This window comes from Balaenoptera ricei, chromosome 9, assembly GCF_028023285.1.
Source record: "Balaenoptera ricei isolate mBalRic1 chromosome 9, mBalRic1.hap2, whole genome shotgun sequence".
In the NCBI taxonomy this organism is placed as follows: domain Eukaryota; kingdom Metazoa; phylum Chordata; class Mammalia; order Artiodactyla; family Balaenopteridae; genus Balaenoptera; species Balaenoptera ricei.
Window position 1 is genome coordinate 18,694,029 of NC_082647.1, and position 22,683 is coordinate 18,716,711.

Here is a 22,683-nt window from a genome sequence, read left to right on the forward strand (position 1 = left end):
AATAACCTGTTTCCACACCATTCTAGCAGCTGCAGCTGCCTATGGAGAAATGCTCTGAGATGAAGGACTACTCAGCCTCACTTGCCTTTCTATCCACCAGCAGCAGGGTTTCCAGCTTTGCTTCCATGGATTCACACAGTGGGAAGACAGCCACAAAGCACAGTACAGATTAAGGTCAAATATCTCTAGACAAGAAATATTTTAAAATAAATCTACAAAAAAAATGGACAGTTTAATGCTCAAGGGAGATAAATTTGGGGGATTCTTTTTAAAAATTTTTTAAAAGTATTTATTTATTTATTTATTTTATTTAGCTGTGTTGGGTCTTAGTTGCGGCGCACAGGATCTTCACTGTGGCGTGCGGGCTCCAGGGCGCGCCGGCAGGCTTCTCTCTAGTTGTAGTGCATGGGCTCCAGAGCGCACAGCCTCAGTAGTTGCGGCGCGCAGGCTTAGTTGCCCCGTGGCACGTGGGATATTAGTTCCTCTACCAGGGATCAAACCCACATCCCCTGCATTGGAAGGCATATTCTTAACCACTGGACCACCAGGGAAGTCCCTAGGGGATTCTGAAGAGTAAGTTTGCATGACCTTGTCTGGCACCCAGCTTCATGAGGCAGAGAACTTGAATTCATTCAATTCTTCTGCCAGTGAAGAGACAAAGGAACAGGTGAGATCCAGCACAGGTAAATCACAGGCATCCATGGGAGGCTAAGAGCTCTGAGGGATAAGCAGATGTTAGACAGGAAATAAAAAGAAGGCAAAGTGGGGCAGGCGATGGAGGGGAGGTGAATGCAAAAGCAGAGCCTTGAAAAATGCTCGTGTCTCTGAAAGTCTGCGTGAAGTTCCGTGTGGTAGACCTTGTGAAAAGGCACCCTGACAAATCTTGGAGAGGATTGGAGAAGAGTAAAAGCAGAGGCAGGAAGATCACCTAGAAGACTGTTGAAATGTTTAAGGAGAGAAAAGATGAGGATGTGACTCAAGGCCTGAGCAATGGGGACAGAGAGGAGATGAATTTGAAAGGTATGAGGAGAGAGAACCAGCAGGACTCAATAAGTAATCAGAAGAAGGAAGGTCAAGGATGATGGCCAAATCCTGCCAAACATCTGAGTGCATCCGTAGGAACAACGTTGCCAGACAAGTCTCCAGAAACCAACAAGGACTTGGTATTAGTTTGTATTTTAGATTGAAAACTGTCTGCATCTTTCCCAGGTTACAATCCCATGGGGATCCACGATGTTTATATTTACACTTTATGTTTACCTAGGCTGAGCTCTGTAGTTACATAATCAGAGAAGGAAATCCCACAATCAATTCCAGGACTCTTTAGACATGACCTTTTGTAAATAGCCAGAGCTAGGTTTGCAGTCAAACCCAGAGGCATTTATGAATAAATACTGACCCCCAGTGTCTAGGTGCAGAAATAAAGATTAAAAATAAAGATAAAACACCAAGACTCTTAGGAGAGTACCTGGAATTCCAGCTACAAATAATGCTCCCTGCAATCCAATTCAGAATCCTGGGGTGCTTCAGAAACAAAAATACTGACTAGTATTTTACTATACCGATGGCTAGTGGCTGCCAGGAGAACTCTAGTGAATGTTCTATAGAATAAGTGTCAGAATGGATTTGGTCTCAATCATGGGTGTGTAACTATGTGATGGTCTTGGCCCTCTCTGCTCCAAGGTCCAGGTTTAACTACTCCAAAGAGTCTTCTCACTAAAAGAGTAGATTTTTATGCAATTAATTTGACTGATACAAACTCCAGCTGCGTCTTATTCCCCACCTAGGTCAGCATTACATCAAATGAAGTTTCCTCTCAAGTGGATGCAGGATAGTGTGGTTGGTGGATGTGCCCTTTTCAGTATGTGTGTGGCTAGAGTGAATTCATAAGAAATTCTTGAGTAAACTCTCTGCAGCAAGATAGCTCCTTCTGGACTTCCCTGGTGGCACAGTGGTTAAGAATCTGCCTGCCAATGCAGGGGACACGGGTTTGAGCCCTGGTCCGGGAAGATCCCACATGCTGCGGAGCAACTAAGCCCATGCGCCACAACTACTGAGCCTGCGCTCTAGAGCCCATGACCCACAACTACTGAAGCCCGCACGCCTAGAGCCCGTGCTCTGCAACGAGAAGCCACCGCAATGAGAAGCCTGCATACTGCAACTGAAGTGTAGCCCCGCTCGCCGCAGCTAGAGAAAGCCTGCGCACAGCAACGAAGACCCAACATAGCCAAAAATAAATAAATAAATTTATAAAAAGAAAAAAAAATAGCTCCTTCAGCTGCAGTTGCTGTCAAATGGCATATGTCTTTTGCAGACTGGAAATGGGGCACTGGCTGTTTGGAGTCAAGCTTATGTCACTTTCTGGTCTATGCTGAAGTTTTTAAGAACTTGGCTTTGCAGAGAATTAAATGAAGCTGTCTTGAAAAGGTAGAGTTTCCTTCATGAAAACACGATCGTTTTCGTGAACGTTGTTTTTAAAGTAAGAATAGACTTCAGGCTTAAGTGGTCAACCACAACATAAATAAAAGGCCAATCTTTAGTGCCAACAGAACCTATTTGACTTCTGCTTTGGGCAATGAGAAGCATTCATTACAGGCTATTGACCCTCAGCAGTCTTAGCAGAAGGAAGCATGGAGCAGCAGTAGAAATCATGGCTGCTTTGAGGTCACATGGATTCAAGCTGGGCGATGGCACTGAGCTGAGTGACACAGGGGACATGGGAGGTGGCCGCTGCAGGGAGCTAAAATCGAAGGAAACGGAGGCCCAGAGATTAAGTAGAGTTTAGGAGCCAAACGGTGGCATTAAGAAGGTATGCCATCCTAAAGTACTAAAAGATTAAAGTAGAAGGTTTTGTATCAGGAGAAATTCTATTTGTTCAGCTACAAGGTGATCGCAATCATAATCCTATTTTTGACTTGTATTAGCAGAGAAGCTAATTGTCTGATACATAACTGTAGCACTAGACCTAGTAGAAAAAAATGAGTGTACAACTTGTTTCTTGACAATACAGACTAAAGAAATTTTTCCTTTACTAACAAAAACTGAGATTTCAAGAATAAAATGTATAGAAACCAGGCACCTTTATCCAGTCACTGCATATAGCGAAACATGTTTTAGTGACTGTACTTAATACAAGGTTGTTTTAGTTGCTTCTTTGTCAATATTTATTTATTTGGGGGGGGGTTTATCTTGGAAAATGTCAAACCTACAGAAAAGCTGGAAGAATAGTACATTATTAACTCTTTCCTCATCAATTATAACATTTACTATATTTGCTTTCTGCGTCTCTTTAAATATATAGGAGCAATTGTGTTGGCTCAAACATTTTAATGTGAGCTGCAGACATAATGACACCTCATCCTTAAATTTTTCAGGCCCCCAAAATATCCTCTATAACTTTTAATTAAAGTATCGAATTAAGGTTCAAATGTTAAAACCCTAGTCCCCGGTGTGATGGTATTTGGAGGTGGGGTCTTTGGCAGGTGCGCAGATTTAGATGAGGTCGTGAGGGTGGATCCTTCATGATGAGAACAGTGTCCTTATAAGAGGAAGTGACCAGAGCCCCCTCCCTCTCTACCACGTGAGGACACAGCGAGAAGGAGTCTTTCTGAGCACCAGAAAGAGGGTCCTTATCAGACGCTAAATCTGCCAGTACCTGGATCTTGGACTTCCCAGCCTCCAGAACTGTGAGAAATGTTTGTTACTTAAGCCACCCAGTCTGTGGTTGTTTTGTCACAACAGCCTGAACAGACTGAGACAAATGTTCTATAACCCATTATTGTTATTCTTTTCTTTCATCTCAAACGGTCCCAGATTTGGCATTTGAAGCCAATTTTTGTGTCCCACCAGTCTTTGGGCATTTTTTTCTTTTCTGACTCAAGATGTTCTAAGCTCACCTTATACTTTATCTGCCTCCAACCTGGAATCAACGATTTTCCCAAACATGCCTGGGTCTGTGGAACAGTATTTAGAAAACAAGATCAAGGGAACTACATGTGCTCATTATTACTAGGTCATGGCTTCTAGGCCCTTTCAGAGCACAGAGCCAGAGCTGGGGTTGGGGGGTGGGGGAAAGGTGGGGTGGCGTTGGGAAGAAAGAGAGAGGAAAATGCACACACATTCCTACAGGTATCTCCAGCTCAAAACTAGTAACACGGGGGTCTTCTTTATCTTCCTCCACTTTCTATCTCCCTTCTCCCATTGTGAGTAACCTAATTTACAATAACATCAACAAATTTGCTCAATTTTTTAAATCTATGAGATTCAGAATTACATCCTAAAAACACTCTCCGGAACATTTTCATCTTTAAACACTTGAATTTAACATCAGCGGTACCATATCATCCCAAATTATCCCGCAGAAGTCACACAGAGCAGACTAACAGCTCTTTAAACAGCAACAAGAGATAATGCACCTATATATAGGACTCGAATTGGACAACTTAGCAATGGCTGTTTCTTGAGAGGACCAAAGAGGACAAATTTAGAACAGATTACTGTGGCTTCTGCTTTAATTGGTTGAAGACTATTTGAGGTGTTTTCCTTTTCAAAATTTATCCTGTTTGATGTTTGGCATTTGTTTCAAAGCAATCCAGTGGACAGTGTGAGAAGATACACATACTGATTAATGAGGTGGTAGTGGCTGATTGGTGAGTGTTCTTTGTGTTATTTATACTCTCAGCTCTTGTGGATGTTTAAAATTTTTTATAATAAAAAGATTTTTAAAAATATATTCCTGTCAGAGTAAGCATAAGCTTAAATGGCTAGCCCCAACTCAAATAAACGGCAAATAAGATGTGGCTCTATTATGTGAAAACAGGAAGTACTGATGACAATCTAGCTTATCTTTAAAAAATTGTCTAAGGAACTTTCATTTTTTTTGGACTTAAGTTCCGTGTCTTAAAGCCTAGTCTACGTAGCTAGGTTATCCTCCAATAAATAAAACTTCACCAATTGTGGAAAAAGATTGACTTAAATTCTGCCTATCATTTTGCCAAATAGCTTTGTCACTAGAGGGAGATTGTATGATTAAAATATTCTTATAGTATGGATGTTTCACATTCCCCTTGGGATCAAAGTCCCCTCACAGACCGATGTGGAAACCATCAGGCTACAGCATAACATGGCATCTGCCACAGCCAGATCTTCTGAGAGCCCAGGCATGATTTAATACAACGAATAGTGTTACATAAGTGAGCCCCAAACTTGCAAAATCCAACCATGCAGAAGACAAAAACAGGAGAAACGGTCAGGGTCTGCAATGTTGAGGCAATTTGAACATATGAAAGACTTTCCAGGTAAGAGGAAAGCTGAACTTTGAAAAGAGGCTTGCCACTTTATGTAAAAGCATAAGAATAATTAAAAATGACGCTGGGGATGATGAATCTTCTGTCTAGTAAAGCCGGTTCCCCTACCTCATTTTGTCATAAACACAACGGAGCTAGAAAAATAAAAAACTATAACTACATAGTAGGAATGGGGGGAAATGTACATGACCTCTGACTTCTCTTTCCTGAGACTGTCATCATGATCAGGAGGATTTCTGCTTCTGGCCACCAAGTTGGCCAACTGCTGTCCGATGGGGATTGGCTTTAACCAGCTCACACACTAACCAAAAGCAAGCATTTTCACAACAAACCTATAGAGCCTGGGGAGGCTTCCCAGGCCAGAAGACAAATAACCACTGCCATTAATGCGCACATGGAGGGACTGCATTTGAATAAAAGTGGTCATGACCCAAGATGAGAAATAGTCTGCAAACTTGGAGCAAAAGAATCTGGCTGAGCTTGGAAATAGCCAGATCATGTTAAGAAATTTGCCTCGTACATCTTATCAAGGAAACATACACGACATTATGTACTCTAACCGAAGATGCTTTGTTAATTCAGTGCTCAAATTAGTACTGGATGATGCAAGAACTTCCATTTTCTGAGGCAGAATTTCTGTTCTTTCAGAAAAACAAAGTCTGAGTGTACTGGGATACACTACTCATCTGAGATATTTAAAAATTAAAACTCTAGGAGTAGCATCTTGCTATGGCTCTTTATCTCACCACACTGGACCTGCATGAAACAATCATTACAGCCTGGGCAAAAGACACATGTCTAACTGGCTCCAGGGCAAGGCCAACCTGGCAGCAGGATGGGCTGCCCTCTCCAAGGACCAAATTTCTGGATAAGCTGTCTATCAATTTTTAAATTAAAAAAAATCCCCATTTTTTGGTCCTAGCTTGACGTGGTACAGAAGGATGCCAAGATGAGGATGCAGGTTAGGCAGATTTCAAGATACCTACTTCAAAAATTCTGGATCCCTTGTAAGCCATGCAAAGAAAACAGATTCACTAGGTGGTCTCAAGGTTGAAGTGCTGGAGTCGTTAAAAATAATTTTACATCAAGTTTTCATAAATATCTCTTCATTTATTTCAGCCAAGATCTCAAAAACCAAATTGTACCAGAAAGTGTCAGCAAAAATGATCCCTCTCTTAGGAAGTCTGTAAGATTCCAAAGCGACTGGGTGTGAGCACAGCTCTGTGTGCAGGAGCACATCATGCCGCCGGGCGTCCACTGGAGGTGGATATCTAGATGCAGGACAAGGGAAGAATCCAGCTCTAGGCTCTTGAGCTGTGTTAAGACATGGTCACTTCTTGGGCTGGAAAATTCAGACGCCAATTCCAGAGATGAAGCTGTTCAAAAATGGTCTGAGTTGAAGCTTAGCCATAGGTTTGGAATTCTAGGAAGATCTGGTAGTTGTATTCTTGGCCCTGATCTCTGAATTATAAACAGTGTTATTTGGTTAGGCAACAGAACTGTGAAAAGAAGGACTACGGCAGAAAAGCCAGTAGCTGGTCAGGAACGTCAAGCACCCACATTCCATGTCCTCATGCATCACAGATGCAGCCAGCTGTGAGCAAGCCAGGTTCATTTCTTCTTTTCAGCCATCTTCATCAGCTGACGCTCTAAGTCTTGATTTAAGGATCAGTAGAGACCAAGAGTAGCAAGGGTTTTAGAATTAGTTTCCTTCTAATGACAGTTTTACTATAAAATGGATACAAATAAACCAACCCACCAATGGAAAACCATGAAAAACTGGTGATATCTGTAACAGCTTTTATAGTTGTAAATTGTTTACATGACTTTATCACTGAAATATATGTCACTTGCTCTGAAATAAGGCAGTAGCTTAAAGAAATGATCACTTACCTATCTCCAGCATCTAAAAACATTCTATATCATTAAGATTGATAAGCAGTCAATTCTGTCTGTGGCCTACCCTGAATACTATAGACTACGTACCATAATGTTTTGCCCTCAGCAGATAAAGAACAAATGTATGTGACAAGTGCGAATATACCATTTCCCCTGTTCAAGTGAATAAAATTACACCCACTATATTCTACCTTCCCCTGACCCGACCTTCAATTTTCAGAGAATTAGGCATGTCTATGTATTGAAATAAGTACAACTCTTTGTGTTATAGGAAGATAAGAGCAGAGAATAATTCAGCAGCCTATACTTAATATTTATGAATCATATGGAAATTCTTGGGAGGTACCATTTTCAGTCACAGAACTTATTTTTATATTAATTTTAAAGACCCCAAAATTAAAGTTTAAAAAGCAAAAATAAAACAAAAAGAGAACACGAACAGCTATAGCTGTCTATATGCTGCTAATTCTAGCAGCCAGAGAGGAATTCCACCAAATGTCATGAGGCAAAGGGCCTTGGTGTTTGTTGTTGGCTGTCTTGGAGGAATCCATCCGTGACTCTCCCATTTAATGGGCCTCTAGTCTTAACCTATCAAAGCATCCCTTTCCCTAGAGGAAAAGACTAGTAATAAATACTTAAGTATAGTGTGTTATCTAATGCCCTTTATTATCATCCTAGAAAGTCTCAGTAAATATAAATGTGAACTACTTATTGGAGTAAGTAGTGCCTGTCAGTGGTCACTCTATACTGATTTATTGAATGAGGAATACCTTGAACTTGACCTCCACTTGTTGCTCCCCCATCTCGGAAACTTATGACATTGATTAAGCCCCACTGGTGACTAACTTAGTGACTAATTCAAACGGGGCCGGCAGGGGCTAACGCATAAGGCTTATGACATTAGCACTCAGGCATCCTAAAGCCTTTATCTGGGCCAACATAAGTTACCTAGTTACTTATACAAACTCTACCCCACAGCCTAGATCTGGGAAAATCAGGAAAAATCAGCAGGGGAGAAAAAAAAAAAAAAAGCGAGATCAGCACCCACAACACACCGCATACCACTCCTTCTGCAGCTATCCCTAGCTAGCGCGTGGGAAAGATTTTATTTGTCAGCGCGTTTCACTTTTCCTTGATCCTCTACTTTCTTAATGGCTGCTTGGATAGCCTCTTGGTTGCCCAGGAACTGGTGAGGTCCAACGGCATGCAGGTTCTCGTCCAGTTCCAGGAGAATGGGGACTCCAGTAGGAAGAGTAATGTTGATAATGTCTTCATCTGAGATACCTGGAGATTAAGAGAGGGAGGAGCAAGGCGTTAAAGACAACCCAGGAGGAAGCTGTGTTTACTTATTTAACTACACATTCACTTAGTCCCATATTAACTGCATGTTTGGAACCACACCAGGTACTGTGAGGGATTCCAGCTATAGTTGCTGGAAGCCAAGGGCATCCCAGAAGTTTTATTTATTTATTTACTTATTTATTTGGTTGTGCCAGGTCTTAGTTGCGGCAGGTGGGCTCCTTAGTTGCGGCATGCGAACTCTTAGTTGCAGCATGTGGGATCTAGCTCCCTGACCAGGGATCAAACCCTAGGCCCCCTGCATTGGGAGCGCAGAGTCTTATACACTGCGCCACCAAGGAAGTCCCTCAGAAGTTTTTTTTTTAAAAAAAAAAAGCTAAGACAGAAATTCAAATTACATTAAATCTTGGGACAGTAAATACCTTTTGGGGCAAATTGTTCCTGGTTGTTTCCTATCTAAATCTTAAAGGAATGAAAATTATTCTCTCCATGCTCACATGCGTGTTACTGGTTCTCCACAGAAATCAATCTTGAAAAATCTGAACGTGAACTAGGGGGGTTTTCCGTTGTCCCCAGGCTGGCTAAAATTAACCTCAAAATCTAGTTCAATTGATTAGAAAGTGGCTGGTTTTCCAACACTGAGTGAGCATGGGATGCCCTGGGCTAGACCCAGTCGAGGAGGAGCCCTCCCCTAGGTGCTCAGGAAACACAATCAAGAGGAATCAAAAGAAGGTTGATCGACATGCCTTGTAAACAGGTCTCGTTCCCCTGCTGTCCCTTAACAGCCCAACTGCTCGGACAGCAAGGTGTGTGTAATGGACAAATCACCTTCAATTCTTTTTTTATTTTATTTTTAAAAAATTTTATTTATTTATTTATTTACTTACTTACTTATTTATTTTCGGCGTGCTGCGCGTCCTGCGGGATCTTAGTTCCCTGACCAGGGATTGAACCCACGCCCGAGGCAGTGAAAGCGTGGAGTCCTAACCACTGGACCACCAGGCAATTCCCTCAGTTCTTTTTTTTTTAAACCTTGGGTTTATTTATTTATTTACGGCTGTGTTGGGTCTTCGTTTCTGTGCGAGGGCTTTGCGGAGCGCGGGCATCTCATTATCGCGGCCTCTCTTGTTGCGGAGCACAGGCTTCAGACGCGCAGGCTCAGTAATTGTGGCTCACGGTCCCAGTTGCTCCGCGGCATGTGGGATCCTCCCAGACCAGGGCTCGAACCCGTGTCCCCTGCATTGGCAGGCAGACTCTCAATCACTGCGCCACCAGGGAAGCCCCCCTCAGTTCTTTTTTAAATAGCCTGAATCAGGGAATTCCCTGGTGGTCCAGTGGTTAGGACTCCGCGCTCTCACTGCCAAGGGCCCAGGTTCGATCCCTGGTCAGGGAGCTAAGATCCCACATGCCGTACAGTGTGCTCCCACAAAATTTTTTTTAATAAATAGATAACCTGAATCATAGGTTGTTCAATTTTGACCAGAAGAGCTGGAGTTGTAGCAAGGGTGGTAGCAGCAGTGGTCGTGATAAGTTTCTATCATTATGAGTGTTTTTAAAAAACAATAAACAGCTAACATGTACTGAGTACATTCCACATGCCAGGTACTCTTCTAAGCACTTTATGTGTATTAACTTACTTAATCACCGTTGCAATCCTAGGAAGATATGCACCATTATTTTTCCATGTAACAATTTCTGACACAGAGAGGTTAAGCAAACAACTCAAGGTCACACAGGCAGTAAAACAGCAAAGCCTAGATTTAAACCCAGGTGTCTGTAACTAATACACAATATCTTTCAAGTTTCTCTGAGTTCAAAATGGGCAAAGAGAAGAGAGGAGGCCTAAAGAGATGGAGTTAAGCTAATTAAAAGGTGACTGAAAGTATTCAAATTATCTACTTTAAAAACATACCTTTATTATATAGACTTCTAACTTCTAACCATATGCTTCTATTCTTTATTAATAGAAACGACCCATGGTAGAACAAGTTCTGAGGGGAGTGCAAGGGTCCATCTTGGAAGGTGAGAATGGCAGAATAAGTTAGTAGCAGTTAGTTATCAATGCACTTTGTCATTTTAACTTTGGTCATAACTATGAGCACCAGTCACAGAATCATAGCACTGGATCTCAACTGCTGGGGTGGTTCTTTATTAGAATTTCATTTCTAGGTCCAGAAGAGCTGCCTAAGAACTCTTACGCACAAACTGTATACTCAAACAGCTATGAAACAATGGAGAGGATCACAACTTGGAAGTCGGTCTATTCTAAGTACACATCCCATCTCCTCCTCTGCTAGTCCCCTTCCAAATACTAACTAGCATAATATATAACTTTAGGCGAGTAACCTCTCTGGGCCTCCACTGCCTCTGTCTAATTAAAAAAAGAAACACACACTCTTCTCTACCACTATTACAAACCGTGTGGGGCAGGAGGAATGGACTTAAAAGAGAACATACATGAGAAAGTATAGCCCAACAAGTGTTTCTTCTTTCTCTACTACGAATTCTCTTCTAGGTAGAAGACTTAAAGGGTAGGCTACTAAAACACTACTTTGCCCTGCCAAGCCCCCATCCCCACACTGCAACCCTACACAAGATTACCATCCCAAACTAAAGCTGGCAAGAACAGATAAATTCAGACCAGACAGCCAGCTGTTTAGCTGGGAGATGACTGCCTTGGATTCTAAAAGCCCTCAGGCTCTCTCAGGTCAGATCTGTCAGCTGGACGCATAGCAGCTGCCACCCGCATCCCCTGGAGATAGCCAGAGCGGAATGCAACAGCACGTGGTTTAGAGCCAGGTGACTGCTAAGGATATAGAGAAACTGAAATCCTAATACACTGTAAAATTAAGAGTATAAAATCCTGTGGAATCTTTGGATAACAGTCTGGCAATTCCTCAAACAGGTAAGCACAGAATTACCATGGGACACTGCAATTTCACTCCTAGGTATATATACCCAAGAGAAATGAAAACACATGTCCACACAAAAACCTGTACACGAACCCTCCCAGCAGCATTATTCATAATAGACAGAAGACGGAAACAGTCTAATGTCCATCAACTGATGAATGGGTAAATTAAATGTGGTAGATCCACGCAATGGAATATTATTTGGCAATAAAAAGGAAAGAAGTGCTGATGCATGCTAAACATTGACAACCCTTGAAAACATTATGCTAAGTGAAAGAAGCCAGTCACAGAGTACATATTGTATGAGTCCATTTATATGAAATGTCCAGAATAGGCAAATCTATAGTGACATAAATAGATCTGGGGTTGCTTAGGGCCAGAGGGAACGGGAGGACTGGGCAGTGATAGCTAGGTATGGAGTTTCTTTTGAGGGTAACGAAAATGTTCTGAAATTGACTGTGGTGATAGATGGGTAACTCTGTGAATATACAACTCTGTGAAAATACAGCTCTGTGAAAAGCCACTGAACTGTACACTTTAAATGGGTGAACTGTGTGTCATGTGAATTATACCTCAAGAAAGCTGTTTAAAAAACTACTAAACAGATCCAGAGACGTTAAATAAAACTCTTCGAGTCACCAGACTGTTAAGGTAGTAAAATTAGACCTTTTTTTTAAATTCCCAAATTCCAGGACCTCAACTCTGGTCATCTGACTTGTCTATGGCTATTTCCACCGCAGCCTAAGGAGAGAGGAGAATGTGTTCATGCTCTGCCCTTGTGAAGGGCTGGGTGCTAACTGGACACCAGCACCAAGTGTTCTCATGTTTTCAAGACTAGTAAAGGGATCAACAGATTTGTCTGATCCCCTTGAAATAGCTAACACACTGGGATCATGATGGGCCAGGTTGAGGGTTTGCAGTCTGTGACCTCAGAAAAAAGTTCTGGGTCTTTGGCAGGGGGCGAGGGGCACACATGGAACTCATCTGACCATGGCCTCAGATCTAACCAGATCTAACAAGCCCTTTCTTTAAGAGCACCACTCTCAAGCTCATGCCTATGGCTTAGATAAAAACCCACTTTTGTGTGGGACCAAATGGAAGAGCCAACTAACAAAGGCCACGAGAACTATAATGTTTCACCTATAAAGAAAGGAAGGCTCAACAAAAATAGAAATGTTTCCAATAAATAAAGTTGACATTCCACTTTAATGACTACTCAAGCCATTCACACAGCAGACTAATTACTTCCAAATATTTAAAATACTTAGACTGGTTAATAATCAGTCAATGAGACTTAAGCGACTGGCTTTTTAAAATAGCAAATGAGGAAAAACCACAATGAAGCCATTACTCATTACTCAGTTTTGGCATAAGCCACATTCTTTGTCCTAAGAGAGTTAAGCAAGCAGAACTCCTAAGGCTAGAAAAATGCATCTGCATTGGATTAAGCCAAACTGAATCAATACTATATTATGTAATATCGTATTACAAATTCATTAACTGGAACATCGTATGAAAGTTAAAACGCATGGCCAGATATCACATCCTCTAATAACGGCTTAGATTGTTTTATACAGCATCCAAGAACGTTCTGAAGGGAAACATCTAATCCTGCATCAACCCATCTCTATCACTGCCCCTTCACCAACCCCCAACCATTGTCTTTAATTCTTGAATCTTCCTGTAGGAGCGTCTGGGAGTTAACTGCTATCCATTTAAATGATTGGGATATTTTAAGTAAGAAATAATGAAAGTTTGGTGGTAAGTCAAAGGAGTAGCTCAAAGCCAAAACAGGAAGAAATTCAAACAACTTCATCTTCTGCATACAGGACTAACTTCAGAAAGTCAAATCTGTACCTTCGATGACTCCCCTGAGTCACTGCAGCAGGAACAGGAACCACAGACAGTAACTAAGGTCACTGCACATATATACAGCACTCCCACTCGCCTTCTGTTAGAAGCGGCTGAGCAAATGCTCACTTCTCCCACCGGGATTATAAGGGACCATGTTTTATACATCCTTGTGTCACCCATGCTTTCAGAACAGTGCCTTATATGCTGCAAGACTTTAGTAAATGTTTGTTCTACTGTAAGGAATTCTATCATGTGTTGCTGCTAGGATCCAGAAATGATTTAGCTTTATGATCCAATATTACAACTATATGTATTATATGAATCTGCTTCTTACATACAAATAAAGGCTATTAGGAATAAAATGTTAACTAGAAGCTCTAATGCCTAAAGCCTATACGTGAAAGCACTCTGAGGACTTTCTCGGAGGTACAGTACCGGCTACGTTTCAGAAGGAAATCAAAAGGGAGATGTATGCTCCTCAAAAGTAAGGACTTTGTATGTCCAATTCCAGGTGCTGTATCCCTGTACCAAGAATAGTACAGTACCTGATTTAATGGACCCTTGGCATATAGATGAAATGAATGAATCTGAACTCTCTGAGCTTTCAAATTAAATCTAGTCCTTTACTGTTGAAGCCTTGGTTAAAGATTGTGTTTCCTTTATTACCTTATTAAGAAAAAAAGTCAAATTAAATTTGTCTTCTATATATATTTTCTTTGGTTTTCTCCAAACTGTGTGCTCAAAATCTTTGAATATCAGGAAACAGGAGGAAAGATGTTCAGGGAGACAGATCTATTACAGGACAAGAGGAAACCCCAATTCCATAATGCTTATTTTTGAGGATGACAGAGAGAGAGGAAAACAGCTCCGATCAAATCATTCAGCTGTGAGGTTCCACCCATGCCCCGCTTCCCTTTCCCAATTGAGTTAGTCACAATCCAAATCCCACTGATGGGTGATCTGTGATAAGAGTACTGTATTCTTCTATTGCCAAAATAAGAGCTGACAGAAGAGATTCTGAATTCCATATACGGCTTACCTATTTTTAATTATAATTCTTTTAGGTTTGAATGCTATCCATGTACAACTTAAAGATTGGCTGGACAGCAATCAGAGAAGACAAAGAAATAGAAGGAATCCAAATCGGAAAAGAAGAAGTAAAGCTGTCACTGTTTGCAGATGACATGATACTATACATAGAGAATCCTAAAGATGCTACCAGAAAACTACTAGAGCTAATCAATGAATTTGGTAAAGTAGCAGGATACAAAATTAATGCACACAAATCTCTTGCATTTCTATACACTAATGACGAAAAATCTGAAAGTGAAATTAAGAAAACACTCCCGTTTACCATTGCAACAAAAAGAATAAAATATCTAGGAATATACCTACCTAAGGAGACAAAAGACCTGTATGCAGAAAATTATAAGACACTGATGAAAGAAATTAAAGATGATACAAATAGATGGAGAGATATACCATGTTCCTGGATTGGAAGAATCAACATTGTGAAAATGACTCTACTACCCAAAGCAATCTACAGATTCAATGCAATCCCTATCAAACTACCACTGGCATTTTTCACAGAACTAGAACAAAAAATTTCACAATTTGTATGGAAACACAAAAGACCCCGAATAGCCAAAGCAATCTTGAGAACAAAAAATGGAGCTGGGGGAATCAGGCTCCCTGACTTCAGACTATACTACAAAGCTACAGTAATCAAGACAGTTTGGTACTGGCACAAAAACAGAAATATAGATCAATGGAACAGGATAGAAAGCCCAGAGATAAACCCACGCACATATGGTCACCTTACCTTTGATAAAGGAGGCAAGCATATACAGTGGAGAAAAGACAGCCTCTTCAATAAGTGGTGCTGGGAAAATTGGACAGATACATGTAAAAGTATGAAATTAGAACACTCCCTGACACCATGCACAAAAATAAACTCAAAATGGATTAAAGACCTAAGTGTAAGGCTAGACACTATCAAACTCTTAGAGGAAAACATAGGAAGAACACTCTGACATACATCACAGCAAGATTCTTTTTGACCCAGCTCCCAGAGAAATGGAAATAAGAACACAAATAAACAAATGGGACCTAATGAAACTTAAAAGATTTTGCACAGCAAAAGAAAACATAAACAAGACGAAAAGACAACCCTCAGAATGGGAGAAAATATTTGCAAATTAAGCAACTGACAAAGGATTAATCTCCAAATTTACAAGCAGCTCATGCAACTCAATATCAAAAAAACAAACAACCCAATCCAAAAATGGGCAGAAGACCTAAACAGACATTTCTCCAAAGAAGATATACAGATTGCCTACAGACACATGAAAGAATGCTCAACATCATTAATCATTAGAGAAATGCAAATCAAAACTACAATGAGATATCATCTCACACCGGTCAGAATGGCCATCATCAAAAAATCTAGAAACAATAAATCCTGGAGAGGGTGTGGAGGAAAGGGAACACTCTTGCACTGTTGGTGGGAATGTAAATTGATACAGCCACTATGGAGAACAGTATGGAGGCTCCTTAAAAAACTACAAATAGAACTACCATGCAACCCAGCAATCCCACTTCTGGGCATATACCCTGAGAAAACCATAGTTCAAAAAGAGTCATGTACCAAAATGTTCATTGCAGCTCTATTTACAATAGCCAGGACATGGAAGCAACCTAAATGTCCATCGACAGATGAATGGATAAAGAAGATGTGGCACATATATACAATGGAATATTACTCAGCCATAAAAAGAAATGAAATGGAGGTATTTGTAATGAGGTGGATGGAGTTAGAGTCTGTCATACAGAGTGAAGTAAGTCAGAAAGAGAAAAACAAATACAGTATGCTAACACATATATACGGAATCTAAGGAAAAAAAAAAAAAAAGGCCATGAAGAACCTAGTGGCAAGACGGGAATAAAGACACAGACCTACTAGAGAATGGACTTGAGGATATGGGGAGGGGGTGGGGTGAGATGTGACAGGGTGAGAGAGTGTCATGGACATATATACACTACCAAATGTAAAACAGATAGCTAGTGGGAAGCAGCCGCATAGCACAGGGAGATCAGCTCGGTGCTTTGTGACCACCTAGAGGGGTGGGATGGGGAGGGTGGGAGGGAGGGAGATGCAAGAGGGAAGAGATATGGGAACATATGTATATGTATAACTGATTTACCTTGTTATAAAGCAGAAACTAACACACCATTGTAAAGCAATTATACTTCAATAAAGATGTTTAAATAAATAAATAAATAAATAAATAATAGTCAACCCATCAAAAAAAAAAAAAAGATTGGCTGGGGAACAATTGGAAATGGGTTATTTGAATCATGTAACATGATGACAGTATAACGGCCTCTAATTTAGAATAAGGCAGAGAGAAGAATCCATTCTACATCTAATTTTATAGTTAAGTGGCCTACAACTTTTAAAAATGAAGGTTTCTATAAATCAATTATACTTATAATAAGAGAAAGCTTAGCCACACCACTAGATAAGCATTTGCTTCACAGAAGAGAGGCCTGACTGCTACTTCAGAAAATATCCCACTACAAAATGCCAAAGGTGACTGACTGGTCAGTCCCCATCCCCACAGCAAGTCCCAGCTGACCTTTCCTCCTTGAATCTCTAATTTTACCTCATCACTTCTTTGCCTTGTTATATGTGCAGCTGCACACAGTTCTTCAGGGGTCAAGTCTGTCTTGCATGCCACTCTTACTCCAAACTTGAAACTGCCTATTCCTTTCTTGAACCCAGACTAAACAATCCACTCCTGCTGGCAAGATGCAGACTACATCCAGTGCTTCAGTTCAGTACCTGGCTTCTCCTTCAATGTGGGCCGGCAGGAAACAAACAGGAAGTGACTACGCCAACCGCAGAGAAAGAAACACACGCCTGTCTGGAGCACTAAGGAACACGGTGTTGTTAGACACTAAGCCTGGGTTAGGAGTGTTTGTGGTGGTGCTTGGTGAGAGGTGGGCCCTGCTGTAATCCGGACTTGTTAGGCAATTATTTCTGCTGCCACAAATCAGTAAAGCAGTCCCTTAAGCAGGAATCTTCTCACTATATAATATTTCATATGTCTGTTTTAAGTCTTCTTTCTTCTGAAGGGATTAAGAACTACTGTCAAGTTAAAAGTAAAGCATTCCATGGGACTACACCAAACTAAAAAGCTTTGGCACAGACAAGGAAGCTATCAACAAACCAAAAGGCAGTATTCTGAATGGGAGAAGATATTTGCAAACGATATATCCGATAAGGGGTTCACATCCAAAATATACAAGGAACTAATATACCTCAACATCAAAAAACCAAACAACCTGATTAAAAAATGTGCAGAGGACCTGAATAGATATTTTCCAAGGAGGAAATGCAGATGGCCAACAGACACATAAAAAGATGCTCAACAGTACTAATCATCAGGGAAATGCAAATTAAAACCACAATGATATATCACCTCACACCTGTCAGAACGGCTATCATCAAAAAGACAACAAATAACAACTGTTGGCAAGAATGTGCAGAAAAGGGAACCCTGTGCAATGCTGGTAGGATTGTAAATTGGTGCAGCCATTATAGAAAGCAGTATGGATGTTCTTCAAAAAATTAAAAATAGAACTACCATATTATCTAGCAATTTCACTTCTGGATATTTATCCAAAGAAAACAAAAACACGAATTCAAAAAGATACATGGAATTCTCTGGTGGTCCACTGGTTAGGACTCTGCACTTTCACTGTCAAGGGCGTGGGTTCAGTCCCTGGTCAGGGAACTAAGGTCCCACAAACCATATGGCGCAGCCAAGAAAAAAAATTTTTTTTTCCAAAAGATACACACACACCAATGTTCACTGCAGCATTATTTATAATAGCCAAGATATGGAAGCAACCTAAGTGTTCATTGATGAATGGATAAAGAAGATGTGGTGTATATATACAATAAAATATTACTCAGCCATTAAAAAAAAGAAAGCTTGCCATTTGTGACAACATGGATGGATCTAGAGGGTATTATGCTAAGTGAAATCAGAGAAAGGCAAATACCATATGATCTCACTTATATGTGGAATCTAAAAAACAAAACAAACAAACAAAATAAAATGCAAACAGTCAACAATTGCTCAAATGAAATTTAAAAAACATGACTTAGCTACATTAAATAGCCGAGTAAAACAAAGTATTGAACAAAGTAAAAATACTGAACCATAGCTTTCCAGTGAGTTCAGAGACTTGTTCTAGTTCCTACAAGAAACACGATACATATGTAAAATGCCTAGAACTGCATTTAGCACACAGTGTGCACTCAAAAAAGGGCCACCTGGTATAGCTATACTAGGGAGTGTCATTCACAGACCACAATGTTAGGGTAACAGCAATAATAATGTAAGACTCAATTAGTTGCATGAAATTATGTTTTTATGGTTTATTTGCCAAAGATACTCTTGACTCATCTTCTCACAACATACTATTCCAAACAGAATAGATCAACGGAAGGGCTACTTCTTAGAAAAAATTTAAAACAAAACAGCCCAGGCGGTAATTGTGTGTGGAGACTCAGTGAACTGGGTTTAGGCGGAGTTCATGACTCCAACTACTTATCGTGATCATGGCTAAGCCATCTGAGGTCTGTCTGGGTTTCATTTTCCTTCAACAGCATCTGTCTTCTTTCCCACAAATGGAAGAAGTGTCAGGCAGGACTTGACTGACTATAGGGTAAAATCATAGCACCAAATATTTGAAAAACAAAATAACATCTAAGGAACTAAAAATACTCTCCACTGTTGAGGTACATACAATCTAGAGTAAATGAATAACTCTACTATACTCTTCGTCAAAGGTCTTAAGGCACTTGGAGACTTCAGGGTAGACCAATTTCTTAATTAGCTATGTGACTGGGTCATCATTCTTCCTACTTCAAAGTTACCATAAAGTATTTTTATGATAGGACAGTATGCTGTCATTGATGCTATGAGTTACCACACTCCTCCCCAGCAGAAGGTAAGATGCTTGAAGTCTGTCAAGCATTTTAAGGACAATATGGGGAAAAATTGCCCACTTCCTTGAAAGATCCTGTTTATACGGGAGAATCTTACATAAACATATCTAGAAAACATGACTAGGAATCAGATCAGTCTACAACCACATGCATTTTTACTTTTGTGATCAATGCAAAGAATTTAGCAACTTTCATATTTATAGGGAATATGCAATCTGGTCACACCCATTTCAAAGATTCATTCTTAATACAGATGAAAGCTAACTTCCTTATAACGTGACCATATAATCCTCCAAGCTGGGCACTTTTGAAAGTGAAAGGAGATGCTGTTAATAATTTCAGTGGGATAACAGGTATTAACCAGAAAATAGGGGGGTGTGTAGTCATATAAATTCACTGTTAAAATAAATTGGCAATTAAGATGTTACACTTTATGACTTTTTTAACACAATAAACACATACACACAAATAAATTAGCCAGTAATCTTTCCTATAAAACAAAAATCTATATTTTCCCCTTAAAGTAAGGGAGATTCACTTAATATTTGGAGTCTTGGAAAGTCAGTATCCAAATTCAATAGGATGTTTTCTTTTAGGTTGAAAATTTGTCAAGTACCACAGGAAGCCTTCATACATGAACTCTTGAAAGTTAGACATGCGAGCAGAAGCAAGAAGAACTAAAATCTTCCAGCCTGTGGAACAGAAACCACATTCACAGAGAGATAGACAAGACAAAAAGGCAGAGGGCTATGTTCCAGATGAAGGAACAATATAAAACCCCAGAGAAACAACTAAATGAAATGGAGATAAGCAACCTTCCAGAAAAAGAATTCAGAATAATGATAGTGAGGATGATCCAGAACCCCGGAAAAAGAACGGAGGCAAAGATTGAGAAGATGAAAGAAATGTTTAACAAAGATCTAGAAGAATTAAAGAACAAACAAACAGAGGTGAACAATACAATAACTGAAATGAAAACTACACTAGAAGGAATCAATAGCAGAATAACTGAGGCAGAAGAACGGATAAGTGACCTGGAAGACAGAATGGTGGAATTCACTGCTGTGGAACAGAATAAAGAAAAAAGAATGAAAAGAAATGAAGACAGCCTAAGAGACCTCTGGGAAAACATTAAACGCAACAACATTCGCATTATAGGGGTCCCAGAAGGAGAAGAGAGAGAGAAAGGACCCGAGAAAATATTTGAAGAGATTATAGCCGAAAACTTCCCTAACGTGGGAAAGGAAATAGCAACCTAAGTCGAGGAAGTGCAGAGAGTCCCATACATGATAAACCCAAGGAGAAACACGCTGAGACACATAGTAATCAAATTGGCAAAAATTAAAGACAAAGAAAAATTATTGAAAGCAGCAAGGGAAAAACGACAAATAACATACAAGGGAACTCCCATAAGGTTAACAGCTGATTTCTCAGCAGAAACTCAACAAGCCAGAAGGGAGTGGCATGATATACTTAAAGTGATGAAAGGGAAGAACCTACAACCAAGATTACTGTACCTGGCAAGGATCTCATTCAGATTCGATGGAGAAATCAAAAGCTTTACAGACAAGCAAAAGCTAAGAGAATTTGGCACCACCAAACCAGCTCTACAACAAATGCTAAAGGAACTTCTCTAAGTGGGAAACACAAGAGAAGAAAACGACCTACAAAAACAAACCCAAAACAATTAAGAAAATGCTCATAGGAACATACATATTGATAATTACCTTAAACGTGAATGGATTAAATGCTCCAACCAAAAGACACAGGCTTGCTGAATGGATGCAAAAACAAGACCCATATATATGCTGTCTACAAGAGACCCACTTCAGACCTAGGGACACATACAGACTGAAAGTGAGGGGATGGAAAAAGATATTCCATGCAAATGGAAATCAAAAGAAAGCTGGAGTAGCTATACTCATATCAGATAAAATAGACTTTAAAATAAAGAATGTTACAAGAGACAAGGAAGGACACTACACAATGATCAAGGGATCAATCCAAGAAGAAGATATAACAATTATAAATATGTATGCACCCAATATAGGAGCACCTCAATACATAAGGAAACTGCTAACAGCTATAAAAGAGGAAATCAACAGTAACACAATAATAGTGGGGGACTTTAACACCTCACTTACACCAATGGACAGATCATCCAAAATGAAAAGAAACAAGGAAACAGAAGCTTTAAATGACACAATAGGCCAGACAGATTTAATTGATATTTATAGGACATTCCATCCAAAAACAGCAGATTACACTTCTCAAGTGTGCACGGAACATTCGTCAGGATAGATCACATCTTGGGTCACAAATCAAGCCTCAGTAAATTTAAGAAAACTGAAGTCATATCAAGCGTCTTTTCTGACCACAATGCTATGAGAGTAGAAATCAATTACAGGGGAAAAAAACGGAAAATACACAAACACATGGAGGCTAAACAATACATCACTAAATAACCAAGAGATCACTGAAGAAATCAAAGAGGAAATCAAAAAATACCTAGAGACAAATGACAATGAAAACATGACGATCCAAAACCTCTGGGATGCAGCAAAAGCAGTTCTAAAAGGGAAGTTTATAGCTATACAAGCCTACCTCAAGAAACAAGAAAAATCTCAAATGAACAATCTAACCTTACACCTAAAGGAACTAGAGAAAGAAGAACAAACAAAACCCAAAGTTAGCAGAAGGAAAGAAATCATAAAGATCAGAACAGAAATAAATGAAATAGAAACAAAGAAAACAATAGCAAAGACTAATAAAACTAAAAGCTGGTTCTTTGAGAAGATAAACAAAATTGATAAACCATTAGCCAGACTCATCAAGAAAAAGAGGGAGAGGACTCAAATCAATAAAATTAGAAATAAAAAAGGAGAAGTTACAACAGACACCGCAAAACTACAAAGCATCCTAAGAGACTACTACAAGCAACTCTATGCCAATAAAATGGACAACCTGGAAGAAATGGACAAATTCTTAGAAAGGTATAACCTTCCAAGACTGAACCAGGAAGAAATAGAAAACACGAACAGACCAATAACAAGTAATGAAATTGAAACTGTGATTTAAAATATTCCAACAAACAAAAGTCCAGGGCCAGATGGCTTCACAGGTGAATTCTATCAAACATTTAGAGAAGAGCTAACACCCATCCTTCTCAAACTCTTCCAAAACATTGCAGAGGAAGGAACACTCCCAAACTCATTCTAAGAGGCCACCATCACCCTGATACCAAAACCAGACAAAGATACTACAAAAAAAGAAAATTACAGACCAATATCACTGATGAATATAGATGCAAAAATCCTCAACAAAATACTAGCAAACAGAATCCAACAACACAATAAAAGGATCATACACCGTGATCAAGTGGGATTTATCC

General features: G+C 39.9%; 1 protein-coding gene across 1 annotated transcript in view; it reads right to left on the reverse strand.

Annotated features, from left to right (window-relative positions):
* Positions 1-6,395: 6,395 nt before the first annotated feature.
* Positions 6,396-22,683, reverse strand: part of BPGM (bisphosphoglycerate mutase) — a 35,990-nt gene continuing 19,702 nt past the window's right edge. Inside the window, exon 3 of the mRNA XM_059933344.1 lies at positions 6,396-8,489. Within this exon, the coding sequence (XP_059789327.1) occupies positions 8,311-8,489 (179 nt within the window). The 3' untranslated portion in view covers positions 6,396-8,310. The remainder of the gene's footprint in view (positions 8,490-22,683) is intronic.